The sequence below is a fragment of the Sinohyriopsis cumingii genome, chromosome 4 (assembly GCF_028554795.1).
Source record: "Sinohyriopsis cumingii isolate HCF-2022 chromosome 4, ASM2855479v2, whole genome shotgun sequence".
Taxonomy (NCBI): domain Eukaryota; kingdom Metazoa; phylum Mollusca; class Bivalvia; order Unionida; family Unionidae; genus Sinohyriopsis; species Sinohyriopsis cumingii.
The window spans coordinates 33016187-33036853 of record NC_142964.1 but is presented as its reverse complement, the minus strand read 5'-3'; the positions used below and the strand labels follow the sequence as shown (position 1 = coordinate 33036853).

The 20667-nt window shown below is 34.8% G+C and overlaps 1 protein-coding gene across 3 annotated transcripts in view; it reads left to right on the top strand.

The window, feature by feature from the left end:
* Window positions 1-20667, top strand: part of LOC149800901 (uncharacterized) — a 150302-nt gene that overhangs the window by 37660 nt on the left and 91975 nt on the right. For all 3 annotated transcript variants that reach the window (XM_089954965.1, XM_089954964.1, XM_089954963.1), the window contains exons 12-14: window positions 12842-13205; window positions 13959-14092; window positions 15898-15967. In XM_089954965.1, the coding sequence (XP_089811091.1) occupies window positions 12842-13205; window positions 13959-14092; window positions 15898-15967 (568 nt within the window). The remainder of the gene's footprint in view (window positions 1-12841; window positions 13206-13958; window positions 14093-15897; window positions 15968-20667) is intronic.

Genomic DNA, 20667 nt, shown 5'->3' with positions numbered 1-20667 from the left:
ATTATTTTGGACCAAGATGGCCATCTAACATGAAAATCTAATTGTGTTAAATGTACTTTGACATTTATAGCACCATGAAAGAAGAAAAACATATACTGATTTTTAATGTGAAATTCTTGGACCAAAACAGAAAAAGACAACTGGTTTTTTGTTTTTCTCTTAAGAGTAAATATATTTTGTATCATGTACAAAAAATGGTTTTTTTTTTGAAACGTACACTTCCTGCACTATAAAGAGAGAAAATATAAGCATTTTTTTTAAACGGAAATATGTTTTGAGCCAGGAAAGAAAGAAAACAAGAACTGTGTGTTGTTTAAATGGACATTTGTTATGCAATGAAGAAAACAGAAACTGTGTCCTCAAAGTGAATTTTTTGAAAGAACATATAAAGAGTCTTGTATCATTTATGGAATCTTATGATTCCAGACAGAATTAGAGGGTTATAGTTGTATTATCCGTTTTTAAAGTGATTTATGAAATTTTATATTGTCAGAGATGGAAGAAGCTCTATTGCCGCCATCCCTTTAACAGATTAATTGTAGGTCCTAGCAGTTTTGCAACATTTGAATATGGCAAACATTTGGTCGAACATAAGTCTATTTTGTTCGTTTGTCCTCAACAACGTATCATGTAGTGTTACAAAGAGTGGCAATCATCATACACATTACTGAAAGAAAGTCAAGAAAAATCCATATCATTTTATAGAATATATTCCTCAAGAAGACGACAGAGTTGTGCCTGACGTTCACCAAATACATCTTGTCATCTTCGATGCTATGTTAGGGGAAGACAAAGAAGAAATTAAATTTTTGTTTACACTTTAAGGACATCATCATAATTCCAGCATTAGATACAATTTGTAAAATTTATTTCAACAAAGTAAAGCACATCGCATCATCAGTCTCAATGTGCATTAGGTGTCTATGTTTAAAAGTCCAAGAGATAAATCTTAAGTTCACGTTTTGGCCAAAGAGTTACATCTTCACTAAACTATGTTTATGAGGATGCCTCTCAGTTGTAATATGCCTGTTTACTTATGGATTTAAAGCCTACTACCCCTGATTATTTGGGTTTTCTCACAGATTTTTTATGTGATTGGTGGCAAGATAGATGGTCAAGTCATTTACACGTCCCCTTCCTACTCTGTTTCAAAATAGGATATAAAGCACCATACACATCTTCTTTGACAGTATTCAACACATCTTTCTTTCAATCTTGTACTCCAGCTTTGTGCTTTCGAAGGTATCATTGGGTAGAAAGATGCACAAGTGCGTTCACATTTACTCGAAACCAGTCTCAAATGGTATGATGGCTTTCTTTGAAGCACATAAGTTACTACAATGACAAGGAAGAGTGGCATTGTTCGATCACATTTAAAAATGAAGCCGCACTCAAAATAGGTTAAAACTCAAAAGAAATCATCTCTTCAACAAAGAGATATACTGCAGCTATAGCGTGCACACCCCCACAAAAGCCTCCCTCTAACCTTGTCCTTTGTGCATAGCTAAACCTGATCTAAAACCAGTGTTTTCTCATTATATGAAAATAGAAACCTATAACTGAAGAAATATCTATTACATCGATATCTTCCTCTTCTATTCTAGTAACTGTTGCTGCAGTGAAATAAGTGGTTTCTCAGAAGACTAATGTACAAGTCAGAACATTTGTCCGTACAGGAAATGGTGGAACTGGCACAATTTAGTCCATTGAGAACATCCGTATTACTTAAATTAAAGTTTAAATGATTTTCCTACAATCCGCAGAGAGTAATCTGAGTAGAAAAGATGTTTTGAACAAACTAAACTTAAGTTTTTCAACTGAACAAAAATGTCACAAAATTCATACCATCGTTTAAAAGAGACCGTCTATAGCAAGACAAAAGGTCATTCTCAACCTATTGTTAAACGTTGTGCATTTTATCAGGCTTTACATGCTTTTAAAGGAATGGTTCTTTTGAACCCAGAGAGAGAGAGAGAGAACAGCGATGAGGATGACAATGCTACATTCTTTGACATATGGTGAAAAACAAAATCCCAGTTAGTCATGAGAAGAACAATGTTCGTTCAAGAAGGAGGATTTCTGTCTATGCTGGACCTTATTTTAAAAAGAAGTGATGAGAAGGAGATACCAAAGAGACGCTTTACTCTAAATACACTTCACTTGTACCCATGGATCTTATAGAAGGGCCAAAGGTAATTTTTGTTCCACAAAAGTAACACATTTGTACTGATCAAACACCATTCGATTTTGCATCATCTAAAATTGACATTTTGTGAGTTTAATAAACTGTCCATCAGATTGTCTCCAATTTGTTATCAATATTCTGTGTGGAAACACAGATCTCATTTCTACCAAAACAATCAACAACAACAAGTGATTCTATTGCTTGAATACCATGTAATTTCTCATCATCTTAAAATGGATTTTTGTTCTGACAGCAAAACTGTCTGCCACTTTTTCTTTGGGTTTATTTGCTATTCTGGATTGAAATATTTCTCTCATTGCTATTAAAGACATTCACAACAATGATCGATTCTGCAATTATAATCTCTTACCTAGTGAATTGAACAAAGGACTGAATGTTTGTGTACTCTCATCGACAGAAACGCAACTGATCCATTGCTGAGAGTCATTCTTTTCAAAATGGATTCTGCCTTAGTTATGATGGAGGAAACACATATCACGTTCACTGAGAATTTTTTTGCACATCCTTATGACCTTACTGCCAGTAAATCATATTTGGACAGTGTCAGTATTCGTCTAAAAGGAGATCAGGGGCAAAATATTACATGTTTCGAAACGTTTCTCCAGTGATTTGCCATGATAAAGATGTAAGAATCTAAGTGGGTAGAATTTCATTATGTGTCGTTGTTTGTAAAATTAGCACGTATAGAGTTTGAAATCAAAAGACGAATCTGAATGAATAATAATTACTTATACCCGAACATCAGAATTCTCAAAATGGAGAACATCAGTAACTCCCATAAAAATTTCATGCATTCGTTATTTGGCAAATTAGATTTGTACTTGAACATCATTATAGTTTGCTGCAAAGGTTCTTTGCATACAGAGAAAGTAGTAAAGAAAATACACATGGATGCTTCACAGATGTGGTAACCTGAAACTTTTGATTGTGTCCTCTAAATAGAATGGAAGTAAAGTGTTCAACAGTCCCTCTGGACTCCGATCCTAAATCAAAGCTCATGTTCATCCTCTCTAAAGTCAAAGTAGTTTCATGTTTTTTAAGTGTCTAAGACAGAAATCACCAGAAGTCATTGTGTGCCAGGTCCTTTGAATCTCACATTACCCATAAACATTACTTGATAGATTACTTGACTCTGTTTGTAGCCATAGGACAATTAGGAACCAACAATAGCCGCTGCATTTCCTAGATGCAGGTATAAATGCTTTGTCATGATTTGAGATTACTCTGGCATAAGGCACCTACAAAGAACATTTTCAAACTATAAAATCAGACCAACTTCGTGTAAAAGTTTACTTTGGGCTGGCTCTTGTAAACACAGTCAATGTCATCTTGTATGCAGAATTTAGTAATACTCTGGTAATCATCAGTGTGAGAGAAATGATCCTAGACTATATTAAAAACATGACAAACGGGTCATTGGAAATAGGTGAAGATGATGTTTTCTTTCCAGAACAGCAGTAGTAACAGGCACTAAACAGAGAAGAAAAAAAGATAAATATGGAACACAAACCCATAAAGAAAGGCGAAAATGGTATTTTGCATCAAGAACAGCAGTCACACACCCCAATGTCTAAATGGAAAAGCAGAAAAAAGAAATATATACAAAAAAAAGACATAGGTGCAAAACAAAGATTATGAAGTTTTCCAACCAGATCAGCAGTTACAGACAGCAAGAACAAGAACAACACTTAGTCTCCTGTTTTGCTTGCCACTGGGCTGAATGAGTCACATGCCTGAGCAAAGAACATTGATATGGTTGCCAAATAGATCATCCTAGTCAAATGAAATACTGACAATGGTTGAAGATGAATCAAGAAGAACAGTTGGAAGAATTTTCTAGATAACGCATGGATCCAAATCTGATAAGACATAGCATTGAGAGTGTGGTATAGAGCTATAATTGTCCATTCTATACTCCTGTTGATTTCTTTGGAGACGAAAGGCATCAAATCGTTTTTGCAACAGCATACAGAGACTGCTTTTTTATCGACTTACTTGACAAATCTTTTCATGGAAAAAGTCTAGTATGAACTCATTAATTAGCATTAACTGTGAGAGTGAATAACTAGGAACTTCATTACCTTCTAGGCTTCAGTTCATATACAGTTTCTTGGAATCGTGTGTGTGTGTGTGTGTGATTTGTATTTTTAACTTATTTTTTTAAAATTTCAGTCATATCGTTACGATGTCTGTAGAGTAACAGGTTATAGCAATGTCTAGCACTGGGGCATCATGCTGCAGACATGTAGCATCATGTCCCAGCCGGTCAGTTTATCGTGACACCAAGCTGACTGGTCCTAACATTAACCTCATAATGCTCAACACCTAGCGAGGCAGCTGTTAGAACCATTTTTATAATTCTTTGGTATGACTTGGCCAGGGTTCGAACCTGCGACCTCCAGCATCCAAGAAGGATGTTCTAACCACTAGGCCAGCGGATCAGTCCTCTTGGAATCAAGTAGTGTGTTAACTTCCATATAGTAAACCAAAAGATGTTCAAGCTTATTTCACCAATACAGACGACAGACATTATCCTGAATCCACTGGATAGCTGTATAGTTTCCCAGAGGCCACAGTGTGGAATATTTTGATTCCAATGGATTACCTCCTCTGGAAGAAGATGAATAATTAACTTTATGAGATTTAATGCTGTATCCACTCAATTCAATAAAGTGAGGATTACACTAATTGGATTCAGTAGCGTGTGGATAATATTATGTGTATTTTCATAATCAATTTTGTCTTGAATTCCTATTAGAACATGTATTTATGCAGATAAGAACCATGCCATTGATGAAATTCTTGAAAGAAAGTGAAAATCGAGAAAGACATACTTTTTCATGTTTTTTTCTAATTCTTATTCATAGGACATAAAAAATATGTAATAGTTTCTATTTCAAAATGGTTTGTTTTTTAAATATTGATATGATATTGAAGCACACACGTAGACACACATTTCATAATGACAGGATTTAAACTTTGTTTAAGGTGACAATCCTTTGAGGAGGATCATTTTTCCAAGAGTTCTTGGTGGACTACAAAAAAGGATCTTAGGGTTTTGAAAACATTATGGACTTTACAACCTTATCTGTAACTGCTTTAAACTTTTTTACACTTCCAAGTTTCTGTAGTAGTATTGATAGTTGCCACCATTGTACATGGCGAGAGAGAGAAGGGAATGAAGAGAGAGACTCTATTATGTAGTATACTTATTTTAGTATGTGAATGAATGATCGTCTCTCCTAATGACAAGTTAAATTGCAAGGGACGTTTTAACCTCACATTTCCAGTTTAAAACTATAGAGACCAACTCATATTAATGTTAATCCCTTTAAAGGTAATAGGATTCAATTTGAGGTCAACCACTTCTAGCAATGTGCATTCAATGGCATAAATGTAAACTTGAAACCCATGCTGTTAAACCTGTAAAACTTTTTAATGTAGGATCTCACTGCATCATGTTTAACCTATTCCAAACTTTAAATTTTTTAATTTCCCCTTGTCGCTATAAACACACGCTGATTTCCAGTTGAAAAGAGTTTACGACCTAATGTTAAATTCCACTTGTACCCAGGTTCAGCAAGCTCTCTTTAGCAATCAATTTCCTTTGTTCCCAGTGTTGACCTTAGGGGAAAATCAATTGTGTCATCATTTTCTCTCTTAACTGTTTATGTTAAGGCTTTATTTTCAAGCTGGGATGGGGTTATTCTGCTCCATTTGGTGTTAAATGTTTATAACATATATAAGGGAAATTTAAAATGTTTGGAATAATTTCTTTCTTTGAATCTGTCAGTAAATTTAATGTCCCTCAATAGAGAAATATATGTGTGGCAATTGACATAGGTAAACTGCAGTTAGGTAAATGTTTCGGAGAATGTGAAAAATTCTTCTAGACATTCTGTGAAGTCGGGGCACTGTCAGGGTACTCTCAGTGATATTAAAGTCGATTCAGATACAGTTTACGGATATCATTCTCTGTCATAACCTAGATGGTTTTATCATTTTAAATGCATGGAAGGTTCTAAGACCATTGTCTGTGATGGGTGGCAGCTGTAAAGAGGAAATCGATGAAGATTTTCGATTCACAGCAGAATTCACGGGCTGTTTTAAATACATCGAGGAAGCATTTGATGATCAGTTAGGTTTGTGCCAGATGATTTCCACATTTGATCAAAATCAGACATGGGCTGAAATTGCCAACCATCTGCTCACCAGGTATAAAAGATTGACCAGAGACATCGGAATTAGATTGTCATAGGTGATGAAACATGCATTTATTTTTCAGAACCCAGTTCAAGAGAAAATAGTAAAGTTTGCACTATCAATATACACTCTGTGTGGTTGTTGAGGGTCCTGTGTCTGATGCCACTAGTGTCAATTAACACTATTATGCCTCTAAAATGTAACCAAAATTTGCTGGACACTACCAAACCACTCAACCTCACACCGATACTGGAGGTATCCATCTACTCCATGAAAATGTAACAGCTCATATGTCCACCGTCGTTACAAACATTTTGAAGAAGTACAGCATCCAAACTTTACCACATCTCATACATCTCTGATGGAACCCCAGGTGATTTGTATATCAGTCCTGTTATTAAACATTTATTGAGAGGCACACGATTGGAAGTTGATGAGGTGCATTTATGCAGTATATGAACAACATACCAAACGATTAATAAAAAATGGCATTTAATAATTGGAGAATAAGACTATGAAAGTGTGTAGAGGTGCATGAGTACTACTTTGGGATGCACTGATGCACTGTTCATGCAACAAAAAATTTGTTGTACATTCGTTAATATTCAGTCCTATTTTGGTAGTGCAATAATCAAGAGTTATCAAAATGAAAAGGATCACCTAGAAATAAAATGTTACAGTGTAAGAATATATTGAATATGAACTGTCTAGAGGACAACACGTATTCAGGAAAACAGAATCCATTAAAGACGATTGCTGTATTCAAAATCATAAATCAGTCTCACTGCTAACAGAATTGTAAGGTAATTTAAAATCAAGCTCAATTATTTTCAGAATTTTAGACTGAAGATCTCGCATTCACCCAACATTACTGCATTTTTTTAATAATAAATATAGCACTACCTCTTTGACACTGATGCCTGAAACATATCTGCTAATGAACATATGTAATTTAGGATTTTTACTTGTCTTCAGAAACTCATGAAAAGAGTAACCTTATGTTAATGTCTCATCATCCTGTAATAAAGCAAATGCCTACTTTAATCTCTTCTGACTCTCCACACTAATATTGCAACAACAACTGCTACTGGGGCCCCGAGTGGCCGAGTGGTCTAAAGCATTCCCCATTACGGATCACTGCCATCTCACCTCTGTCTGCGTTGGTTCGAGTCTAGGATTCGGCCAATGTGGATATGTGAGAAAGCTTGCCAGCTGCTTCTCATGGGTCGGTGGTTCTTCCCGGGAAAACCTGGGTTCTTCCTCCACCATTAATACTGGCTGCTATACATAGCCTATCATATGCTGAGAAATGGCGTTAAACCCCACAACAACAACAACAACTGCTACTACTGTTTCCACTACTACTGTTATTAATAATGAAACTTTCTTAAGAATGGTCTGTTGACTAAGACCCTTTTAAAGTCAGGATAACAAATCAATTGTGTACTGAATACTATATAACTGAGCTTTAATTCTCTTTTTCACACAGACGCAAACACACACACACAAACATATATACACTCGTACTTTGGTTTAGTGCTTTTAAACAACAGTAACTCAAAATCAACTTCAGCACATTACATTTTGTCAAAACATAACGTGTCTGTATTGAAAATAAATAAATTTCCAACTGTCACTTGGAGCATAACAATAGAAGATGTCAGTCCGTGTATTTATCAATATACCATATCTAGTGCTGACACCAAATTCTATCAAAAATGAAAAAATAAAACTTTGTCCTAACCTTATGCTAGCAGAATGTTAACATATCTGGAACAAACTAAAAGTATTTCTAGCAGAATATTGCAACATATTTTTAAGAATCATATTGGACGCAAGCCAACTCGTAAGTCAAACTCATGGCCAGCAGAATTGTAACATAATCTGGAGTACCAACTTTGTCTCGCCTAAAAACAGCAAATAGGCAGACGCCAATGGAATGGAAATTTTGTTTAAGAAAGGAGAGTAGGGAAGGCATGAATACTGAAGATGGGAATACATATATTTACTTCACTTATAACAGGGTTTTTAGGGTGGTAGGGAAGGAGGTTGGGATAGAGTAAACTATTATTATTTTCTGCCTCTTTTAAATCCTGTGCACATGGAATAGTTTGTTTAAAATAGGATACAGTGATAGGGTAGAGACATTATGGATGGAGGTAGAGATTGTAAGATTTAATAGGGATTTAAGGTGGTTAGGAGATAATGATAATAGTTTTTGTTGATAAGGGATTCAAATTGTATTTTATACTTCTCGTTTTGTGTCAGTAGTTGAGCGGATGTTGATATATAAGAATTGTGTGGATAATAGTTGTTCTTTTTTTTTCCAAAGGTGTGTATGTTTGGATGTTTAACGATTTAGTTTATGGCTACGATGTCTGCAGTGTGGCAGCTTATAGAGACGTATAGCACTGGTGTGTCATGCCGCAGACATGTAGCATTATATCCCACCCAGTCACATTATCTTGACACGAGACTGACCAGTCCTAACACTAACCTCTTACTGTTGAGCGCCATGCGAGGCAGCTGCTAGTACCATCTTTGTAAGTCTTTGGAATGATTCAAATCCATGACCTCTCACATCCGAGGTGGATGCTCTAACCACTTAGGCCACTGGAGAGGTGTTAACAAAAGTCAGCTATGGGTTAGAAGCAGATATTATAAAATGGGGTAGACATTTTAACTTTGTAAAAGGGAGTCACAGGACAATAAGGGAGATATAAAAGGTATTTTCATTTATGAGTCATATATCTTTTTATCAGATAAATTCCTTATACTTCCTACCTCGTGTAAATGAAGTAGTAGCTTTCTTTAAAATAGAATTGTGGGTATGAGCATTATAGAATGGGGAAATGATTTTAACTTAATAAGTGGGGGATCCTGTGGTATCTTAAATAAGACATTTATATTGATATGAGTTTTAAATTCTATCTTTTTAATGGATATTATTTCAGATCCTATGTTCTGTAAATGGGATCATTGTTTAGTTCAGAATAGGAATGCATTGGCTAGAAGGGTAGATATTTTAACTTCATTTATTTGGGGTGTGTGTTATAAGGTACCTGATTGTTGATAACAGATATCTGTGTTGGTGGTTGTTGTTGTTGTTGTTGTTGTAGGGTTTAATGCCATTTTTCAGCACATGATAGGCTATACATGGTGGCCAGTATTAATGGTGGAGGAAGAACCTGGGAAATCTCCGGAAAGAGCCACCAACCCTCGAGAAGCTACTGGCAAGCTTTCTCACATACCCCCATTGGCCGAATCCGAGACTCGAACCCACGCAGACAGGTGAGATGGCAGTGATCCGTAACAGAGAGCTCTTTAGACCACTCAACCACTCGGGGCCCCTGTGCTGGTGGTAGATAACTCATTGGTGGATAGTAAGTCACTTAGTATTGATAGTAGAGAATTGGTTAGTGGTTAGTATACAACTGGTGTTGATATTAGATAACTAGATTTTGCTGGATAGTAGGTAACTCTGTGGTGGATAGTAGATCACTGGGCATTGATAGTGTATAATTTGTTGATATATTACCAGATGGTGGATAGTAGATTGTCGGGTATTGATAATTCAGACATGAATTTTCTCAGTTTTTAAGCGTAATTCTGCTTTTCTCCTGACTTTAATCAGATTTTTCTTGATATAATCCATTTTTATCTCATCTCCAATCCAGTTTTTTAAAAACGGTCTGTCTGGTTCCATTCCACAAGAACACTTGTAAATTATTTGTTCCATATATTAGTTAGCACACAAATCTTGTAAAGAGTATTCTGATAGGTCAAAGGTTTAAATTCATCCAATGAATATTCATGTAATGGAAACTAATGGCAATGGAAAGAAGAAGCATGCTTGCAAAATATGGCATCCTGAATTGTTGAGAGAGAGAGAGCATGACATGAAAAGTTTAGATAAAGGTTTAAAAAATGTATGGAAATGGGAAAGGCTGGAGAGAAAAGTGGATGGAAATTTAGTTAGTCAGTCTATAAGAAAACTGAATGCTAGAGGACTGGCATATTGTGACCTCTGCAAGAAAGATCAGAATTACGGTAATTGCAGTTGGAAGAGTTTGGAACAGCACCTACAAAAGAAGCTGCATGCAGAAAAATTGAAGCTCAGGAAAAAGTGTAATTAATTACTATATGAAGAAAGATTTCTTGCATGAGAGAACAGATGTAGCCCTCTGTCAGAATATGCACACTGCATGTCGCCAACACAAGCACCAGCTTGAAAGGAAATAGGCTGTCATTGAGAAGGAAAAGAAATGATTGCACAATGAGCAAGAAAGTCAGTGGTGATAAAAAGGAAGGCTAAAGAAGTCTTTGCCAAAGCCACAAAAAGAGCTTGACTGGCATATCAACAGGTTGTGTCCTTTGGAGAAAAAGACAAGTGAATATATGGGATTATTTGTATGTAGTTAGTGTACTTTTGTGTTTATTTACAGATTTGTTATGAAATATAAGAAGTATAATATATTTGCTGCAAAATTTGACAAATTATTGTGACTTAGTTACGATGTGAACACTGACGTGCGCTTTAAATAACTTCAACATCAATAATATTGGAGAACAAATTCATGTGACCATAAATGTTGTGAAATTATTCAAGCTGAACATTTTTGGTAAGTTTATTAGTTTTCAAATGATTATTTTGGTTTATTTTATGATCATAAGTTGCACCAGGAGCAGTTTTTTATGAGCGTAAAATGCGTTTTTGGCCGGAGGGTGGCTTCAGCCCCCTGAACCCCTGGATCGGGGTGTTGCCCCTCAAGCCTCCGTTGGGGGAGAACCCCCAACTCCCTTAAAAATTTTCAGCTTTTTTTATGGAGGACCAAAATCATGTCTGTGATATGTAAAAAGTATGAGGATGGTAGTTTTGGTTTTAAAAGAGGAGGGTAGGCAAGTGAAGTGCTAGTATAGAACTGGGTAGCAGTAGCAGTTTTATAAGTGGGATAATAGACAGTTAAGGGGAGATAACAAAGGTAATTTTGTTATAAAGCAGGAAAAAATAAGTTATTTCATTTAATTTGCAGACAAACTCCTATTTTGCAGTTTTGAATCTCAAAGCTATTACATTTCCCTCTACAATAGACCACCTTGTTCCAAATAGACAGACTCCTTGTGAAATGTACATCATAATATGACAATTCATTTGGAGAGCAGACTGTCATCACATGCATACTGTTAAAAACACCTTTCAAAATAGAGATGTCATGAGCACATAAAATTCTGGCCCTATTTAACACAGGACTGTCCTTCAGGATTTCATTTGGAGGACAGATAAACTCACATTTCTCTCTAAACAACATCTAACATGCTATACTGTTACAAACAGAATGACTCACCACACCTCATAAACCTATGATGAAATAAATTATTCCATTCAGTTGCAGACCATGACAGATTCCACACTGTTCCAAAACATACCTTTTAATATGGAGGCTTCATGTTAGTTTCTTTTGACCTTATTAAACGCCACACCCGTTTGGTTCTCAGGTACCATCCATTATTATGTCCATGTCTTATGGACACATGTTTTCTAATATTTCCTTATTGAATAAGCACGGAAATTATTAAGAATATTTTCTTCAATTCTGAATGTAATGTAATCTATGATGCAAGATATTTTGGTACAGTGTGATTGTTTGCCACTTAAGGGGTACTTTATGTCAAGGCTTCTGATACAAAGTAAGAAAAAAATGATGAGTTGATGCAGGAAAATCTGTATCTCTATTGTTTCTATAGCTACAGATGTTTTCTTTGAGGTTGAACCTGAATATTTTTATAATGATTTTTATAAGTATGGTTCTATATGCTGAAAAGGCACACAAGTCTAATATTGTTAAATATTATGCATTTTTAATACGCCAGTTTTATTTACAATTTTTAATTCAACAATGTCTTATATAAATGGTGCTCGATTAAAACTTCTTTAGTTTCTTTAGTTCAAAAGACCTAATTTGTTTTTTCTCTGTCAAAATAATTAGTGAAGCTTTAAAATACAGCCTCTGTAACCAAGTTTATTACAGTTTTTCTGACAACAACACATTCTGAGTGAAAGACAGTAGCGACTGATGAAAGATGGCACTATGTCATCTTTACGACCCCAAAAGCAAGGTCTTAGTCATAGTTTTTGTCGTAATGTCAGTATGGTTTTGGTCTATCAAGATGTAATAGTACTGTGGCAATGAATTTTTAAAAAGTTACTACTCAGTTGCTTTAAACTTGCTAAACAGTTTTTATGATTCTCCTTATCATCCACACATTTACTATGAATAATAAACATGCAAATCATCCCCCACAAAGCAATCATTGCACTTATATCCAACTTGCAGATTTGCATGCATATAACATTTCACTTTCTTGGAATCATTTTAAATGCAATTAATTATTGGTCTCAAGCTTCAATACTTTTTTTACGGTATTTTGCAGGTAAAATGATTGTATGCGTTCTTAAGAATTCTGACCAATCTAACAACATGGACCAATCTAACAGTCTGGAAAGAGATTTGAGAAGAGCCATTTGCAACCAAAATAATGAAGTTGTACAGGAACTGGAGCAAATGTTGGAGGCGACGTTAGATGAAGTTCGTGTGGGAAGTATTGTTTTGGTATTCCTGACTGCAAATAGGAACCATTTTCGTAAATTGTTCTTCCAACATGAGCAAAAAATTAAGCATCTTATGGAGAATTCTATTAAAGGATTACTCCAAGGAACAAAAGATTCTGAAGCTAGTTACAGCATAGATATAAAAATAGAAGATGACAAAGAAGATACTGGTAAAGACAAATCAAGGTAATTATTTTTGTCAGTATAATATAATCTACCTATGTATGTATGTATGTATGTGTGTGTGTGTGTGCATGTGTGTGTGTGTGTGTGTATGTATGTATGTATGTATGTATGTATGTATGTATGTATCCATATATCTATCATTTGTTCATTAACTAGATTTCGATTTCACTATCTTCAGAGTCTCTTTCTAAAGTCATACATCAAATTTGTACACAAATAAAAGAAAAGATTATTAAGATAAACTTAATAATTTGAAATTGTCATGGCAGATCAAGCACAAGGCTTAACCGTCTACCATGTCCTTATAATTTATGACATGGCTTTTCATTAAGTAAATTAAACTTACCCCTTACTGTTACTAAATATTTGAAGGGTATATGGTTTACAAACCAACCCCAGTCGCTACATAAGGTGACATAAGCAGAATTCGGGATATCCTAGTATGAAAGGTGCTTTACAAAATCAGAAATTCAGCCAGATGTCTACCATGGCAATGTAGATTACCCTGATTCATGCGAGAGACTTGTTTAAAGTAGTCTCTACATTACTGTAGTCTCCGCATTTTGCTACCACAGGGTAAGCAACTGATAATGATAAAAATTCATAGTTCCGTATGGTTTGAAAGACCTTAATTTTCACAAATGAATATGTGACCTGGTGGAGAAAAAAAAACATAGTCAAACCATTTGGTTCATTAATGTAGATGTAATATAAATATGAATAATTAAACTGTTTTATTTTTGTTATAAACAGTACAGGCATTTCATCCACAAAAAAGGACAACCTTCATAATGATGAAAAGCATAGTGGAGGTGAGGATGAGGATGAGGATGATGATGATGATGATGATGATGATGAGAACAAAGGAGCCACTTCTGCAAATACTAGTAAATATATATATATATATAGATATATATATAGATATATATAGACATACATATATACATACATAGATGCATGCATGCATGCCTACCTACCTACCTACCTACCTACCTACATACATACAGACAGTGGTCCCTCTTTTATACGGCCACCCATTCTGCACCAGGAAAGTGGCATTATAAGATTTGGTGGTCTTTCCAGACGGGGGACTAAATTTTTTGTGAGAGTATATGTAATGTACGTAGTAAGAAAGCTACATACTTCAAAGCATTTAATATCTTCTTTAATATCTTCATTTAAAAGTAACATCGGTTATTAAAAGGTTCTTCTTGTTATAATAACGGACTTATTTCAACTGAATATACATTAATTGTTCTTATTCTTGGCGTAAGCGTGATATGCGAGTAAGTAATGCTGTCATGCACATTGCAAAACCATTCATAAATGTAATTTAAATCTTGATACATACATAATTCTCTTTCCATTTGTTCCATTTTCCCACTGCTGCTGAATAACCTCCTTATCGGTTGTGACATTGTTTATTTGAGTCGTTTCAACATATAATTGTCTTATTTGAGTCTTTTCTACTTAAAATTGTTTGGCAAGTTGCCCCTCCCCACCTCACCTGATGTCATTGATTAGAATAACCAACTTTCTTCTAAAATAATATGTTTCCATTTATGTGATGACATCTTAATGTTTGGTAATAATTTATTTGGATGTTGCTAACTGTATGCATTTTAATTATGCAGACGAAACTTTTGTAGAGTGGACGAAATGCCTTCATCATAAAGGAAGTGATAAATGTGTTGTCAAGTGATTTTCAGTCTTTGTCTGGTACCCTGTTTTGTTCAATTTCTCAGTGTGTGTGTGTTAATGCACAAAATCTATTTTTAGCCTATGCTGACCGTGTTATGATCTTGACAATTACGTCTGGTTGTAATCATCAAAGAGAAGAACTCGACAGATGTGTGAAGCCCAAAACTCTATCATAACATTGTTAAGCCCATTTCCTGTAAATATCGGCTTTTATAGACAATGATATAATATTAATCTTAGTGTTACATGTACTTTAGTCAACCCTTCTTTCAGTAATGGAAACTTGACATTGGGAGACATGTATCGATGATAGAGAATATCTGATTGCTTACCGTACGTCAAGATATGAATTAATTATTGGTTCTGGATACATTTGAAATAAAAAGTGGCTGCTTGTGAGGGGAGCATTTTATATTTTTGATAGTTTCTTTCAGTGGTGGGTTTTCTTGTTCTTTGTTTTGAAGAATATGGAAGTATAAAATATAACATGTATGTCTACATGCCCTGTTTTATATTCAATCACACGTGTTAAAGGTTTATATTCAAACAGTTTCAATGCATGAATTATAAGTGTAATAAAATGTTCTGAATATGTTCAAGACATTACAGTAATTGAAGGTAATGGTATCTCCATATTTTGTAGAAGTGATGTTTGCTTGCTCTCTCTCTCTCTGGAAAAGAACTTATTTAAGCATCTAAATAGAATCTGAGAAGGTGAATGTTAATAATGCAATGGTAAACTCTCACCATGTTTTGTTGTTGGATGTTCCATCAAAATGCAATATTGTTAACTTAGATTGAAGCCCAAAGGGTTCCTTTAAAATTAGCAAAAGCACAAACTTCACTTAGGTCGATGAAGCTGTCCATTTGTTTTATAGTAAAATGTTTCAGAGTAAATGAGAGCTTTTAAAATACCCATAAAAGATAATTTTGTCTTTTTGCATGGTAAAGACATTTCACTATCACCACATTTTTACTGTCTGCATTTCAGATATATCGAGAATTTCAGATGAAAAAAGACACAAATCAGGCATTCGTCCAGAGGTTCTGGGAAAAAACAAGTGAGTTTAACTTAAACGTCGAGGACGCACTGTATGAGGAAGTAGATTATCACGTTCTTTGGTATGAATTTTCCTGACTTCAGGGAGAATTTGTTCCTTGTCAAGAATGGCTTGGATGTTAGGTAATGGATGGTACCAGACACTGCGATAGACAGAGGAAGCTTTACGCTTGATGGATTACCTGTCACTGTTAATTGACTACAGAAGAGGACTTATTAGAAAACTTTTTGATGTATTATAATGTTGACCAACAAATAGTTTCTTTTTCATGCCTTGTAGGAAACAGTATAGTAACTTATAACCAACATTTAGACTTATCATTGGACATTACCTACCACCTTTCAAACAACCATCAGGTTTTTAACCTCTTCTTTTAAGATATTCTCTGGTTAAAAAGAAATACTTCTATTGTTACATGTTTAGACTCTTTTAAACAGTAACAAGAAAAGAGTGAAGACAACAAGCTTGTTGTTGTTGTTGTTGTTGTGGGGTTTAATGCCATTTTTCAGCACATGATAGGCTATACATGGCGGCCAGTATTAATGGTGGAGGAAGAACCCGGGAAAACCTAGGAAAGAACCACCAACCCACGAGAAGCTAATGGCAAGCTTTCTTACATACCCACATTGGCTGAATCTGAGACTCGAACCTGTGCAGACAGAGGTGAGATGGCAGTGATCCATAACGGAGAGCGCTTTTTTAGACAACTCGGCCACTCAGGGCCCCCACAACAAGCTTGTAAAATTTAACAAATAATTTATTTCCTTGAAAAACAAGGTAAAAATGAGAAAAAGAACTTATGGTTTTATGAATCAAATCCAGAAATAATCCAAGAATTAAAAAATAGAAGTCCTAATAATAAAATGTCCTAATGAAGCTGAGTTTGAATCAAGATGAAATCCAAAATGGAAGGCGATGACATATGCTGTGGTCAGCGTCATCCTGATGTGTCAACAGGACTTTGTTGAATCACAGAAAAAATATTCTAGTGTTTGAGTTCTGTGTAAATTTCAATAACTGTCTTTGTCCAAGAATTAATTTAGAGCATAAGTATTTCCAGGAAAAAATAATCTCTTAGAATCCAAATAATTTGAAGAAAAATTAAAAATTAAACTCAAACTGGTCACAACAAAAAAAAGCAATTTGACGTCTCAAGTGTTAAGGCAAGAATAAAATTATTTCTCAATACATCAATTTTTAAATCTGGCTACTGCGCAAAACATGCCCAGATGAGGGTCAATCTTCTGGTAAAACCGGAGTTTGAAATAATTGTTATATGTTATTTGTCACGTACTTCAAGTACTGCCTTGATTTCCCTTTATGAAACTACTCTAAGAAAGAATATAAAAAAATTTCAAAAAGTTATTTACTTCAACTCATGAATCAAGGTCAGGAACTAGTTCAGCATTAGATACAAAGTTCTGTTACTAGTGTGTACGAAAAATTGAACAGAATTTATGAAAATGAATTTCTGGAAAATGTCAAATCCAGTAAATCAAATCATATTACAATAACATGTAATGGAATAAAAAAAATTAAAACTAACAAACAAGCAATTAAATTAAATCAAATATAAATTAAATCAAATATACATAACACTATACCGAAAAACACTATATTATCCAATTATGTTAACTATCTTATCAACATTCTAAACATCAAGATACTGTTCAAAATGATCTATAATCTTAATTTACCAACTGCAATAAATTTGGTTTACAAGCATATTCTTCTACAACCTAACTGCAAATTGTTACACAGAAAATATGAAAATACATACTTTTGATGTGCATTATAGGCTGAGTATGTAACCTTAGCAAATATTATCTTGACAATTCAATAATTCCATCACGGCAGTTATTTCAGGGATATCTGATCCCACACCAAAACTGCCAACCCTTTTGCGCACGTGACATCAAACTCAGGTTAGTCTCATGTGCATTTTGACATGCAAATTAGGTAGAACTAGTGTGAGCAAATAGATTCTAATAAGAAAATCACATGTGTAGGAATTGCTAACATGAGCAATATCTTGCTTACATGAGCAAAAACAACGAAAAACAACCATAGTATTTAGTTTTTATTGAATACATACAACTTTTACACAGAATATTCAAATCTAGTAATCATAAGCATATTTGAATGCAATTATTGATCTTTTAATAAGGTTTCTCACACGAGAAAAATGACCACTAGTGTATGTATGTATGTATGTATATATGTATGTATGTGTTATATTTAATACACTACTGTCAATCTACAAACATTGAGGTCATAATTATAGGTTACTGCATTTGTACGGAAAAATATGAACGAGTTTTGGGATGGAATACTGCATGACCTTGGGAGTTCAGTATATCCTTCCGACAAAACGAGTTCATATTTTCCCATACAAATGCAGTAACCTTTTTATTATATGCTCATTTTTTTATTCTACCTAAGGTTTAATTATATAAAGACAATACACTACAAGAAACAACATAAATGAATGTATGCCGCATTCCAAACTAAACACACAAGCACATATTCATTACACAAATCAACATTATTACTGCGCACATAACTCCGCCTAGATAAATTTGAACTTAGTCGCGCGCTCAACATAACTTTCGAAAGAAAATGGCGTGTCTAGTTAAAATTGAAATTTGGAGTCATATTGTGAATGAATGTGCATTGCAACAACTTTTCCATTTGATCTGGAATGAATAGATTTTGGTATTGTCCTCGATTCTAGGAAATTTCGTGATTATTGACTGGATTTGTATGCGATGATTCCACATGAAATGCATGAGATTTAATAAGCTAGGGAGAAGAGTGTTGACATCTGCAAATGTATTTCTGTTTCTGTCATTGAATGTTTGAAATCGTAATGTGGGGAAAATATGAAGTCTTTCAATTGCAATTATCAAAAAGACGCTATGGAATTTAATGCTTATTTCATTTTGAGTGCAGTAAAGGGGATGCAGTTGCACTTATCATCAAAATTAAAGCACAATTTCGAAATGTGTAATCCAGATTGAAAACCTATGACATGGCTCATGTAATTCGGATTTGCAGAATTAAGAAAATACATTTTGAGGAAATTCAGGATGTAAAACTGTAAGTATATTTTATTTTCCCATTCTTATCACCAGCTAAAGAAGAGAGTATATGACTTGTCACTTGTATGTTATTTGTAAGGACCTTATCTTGCATCTGTTATATAATGTAGCTAGCCTAAATCCGTAACATTGTATCAACACGGAATGTGCCAAATCAGCTGGTATGTGGCAGTCCATGAAACATCAGTTTTAGTTCATTCAGAAACAAATTTAAACAATGACAACATAAAGAGCCTCTTACGCGAGTGTACATGATTTGTGTACAAATCAAAAGTGCTGGCATCTGCGTCCATAGTTTGTTTACAATAGAAAGTAGTTCCTTTATGCATGTGAATGCTATATGTGTATTGTCGCGCGAGTTCAGTATCGGGTAATACTGAACGATTCTGACACTGTAAAGTTAACGGGGAAAAAAGTGAGCATATAATAATGAAAGGTACTGCAGGAAATTTGCTTCATATGAAGACCATTCTTCACTGTTCCAGAAAATTCAAAGCAAAATTTGTAATTAACATTACTGGTTCTGAATTTCATCATGTATATGCATTCATATGCCAGTCTGCAACAATATTTTCACTTGGAGATTGTTTTCTTTGAAGCGATGCACTTTCTGTTGACCACTGAATTTAAGTTAGCAGGCTCTGTTTGAACTGTTGAAAAATGAAACCTGAAATGGAAATGAAAAAGTTGGTTCAAGTTTTTTTCTGATCATGACATTTGAGACATTCTGTGAGGTGGATTTTTTAAGATTCATTTGATATGGTAAAGGTAAAATACATATTGTTGTTTGGATTATATGGCACTTTCAACAGTGTCTATCTCACACTGTGAAAATAGGAACCAACTGTCTTCCCAAGGACACACTTAGGTAGCCGACCCAGCCTGAAAATGCATCCCTTGGACTATAAGTCTAACTGCTCTACTAATAGAGCTACCATGGTTCAGTACCAAACATATAAACTGCACTGTTGATGAGATACCTGCAAGTCACATCGCATATTCCAAATTTGAATATTTTTGGATGTGGTGTGATGGGTTGTTAATGCCATCACTGTGGTAGGTGTGTTGGGGTGGGGTGCTCCCAATATTTTATGAAATTATTGTAGAAGTCCCACCCAGGCTTGATTTTGGTTGTAAGTTAAATTAGTGAATAATAGATGTAAAGCTCTGAGCCCCCAGTCAGCAATGCCGACAGTTAAATGATTGAATATACAGAAAAGTGAAATTCAGCAAATGACAATTTATAATTCACTAGTCAAGTGCTCCAAATTTCCCAAGTACTCTCCTTCTGCTCGACCCTGCGATAGCCTATTGCATAACTTGATTAGCAGTGTGAGATAGCTTTCCAACTGTCCTTGTATTCTACACATCTTTGTATTCGTCTCTCCTATTAATCCAATTTCTTCTCCCCTTCCTCCTGACTCCTCCTCGACTTCTCTATACTCCTCCTCCTTCTCCACTTTCTCCTCCTCAACTACTTTTCCTCCTCCTTCTCGACTCTCTCTACCGACTAGACTTGTTGACTCCAACTGCTCTGCTAGACTCACTTCCATCTCCCCTCTCAGAGGCTCGGGACTCAACTAAACCAAAAGTTCTGTC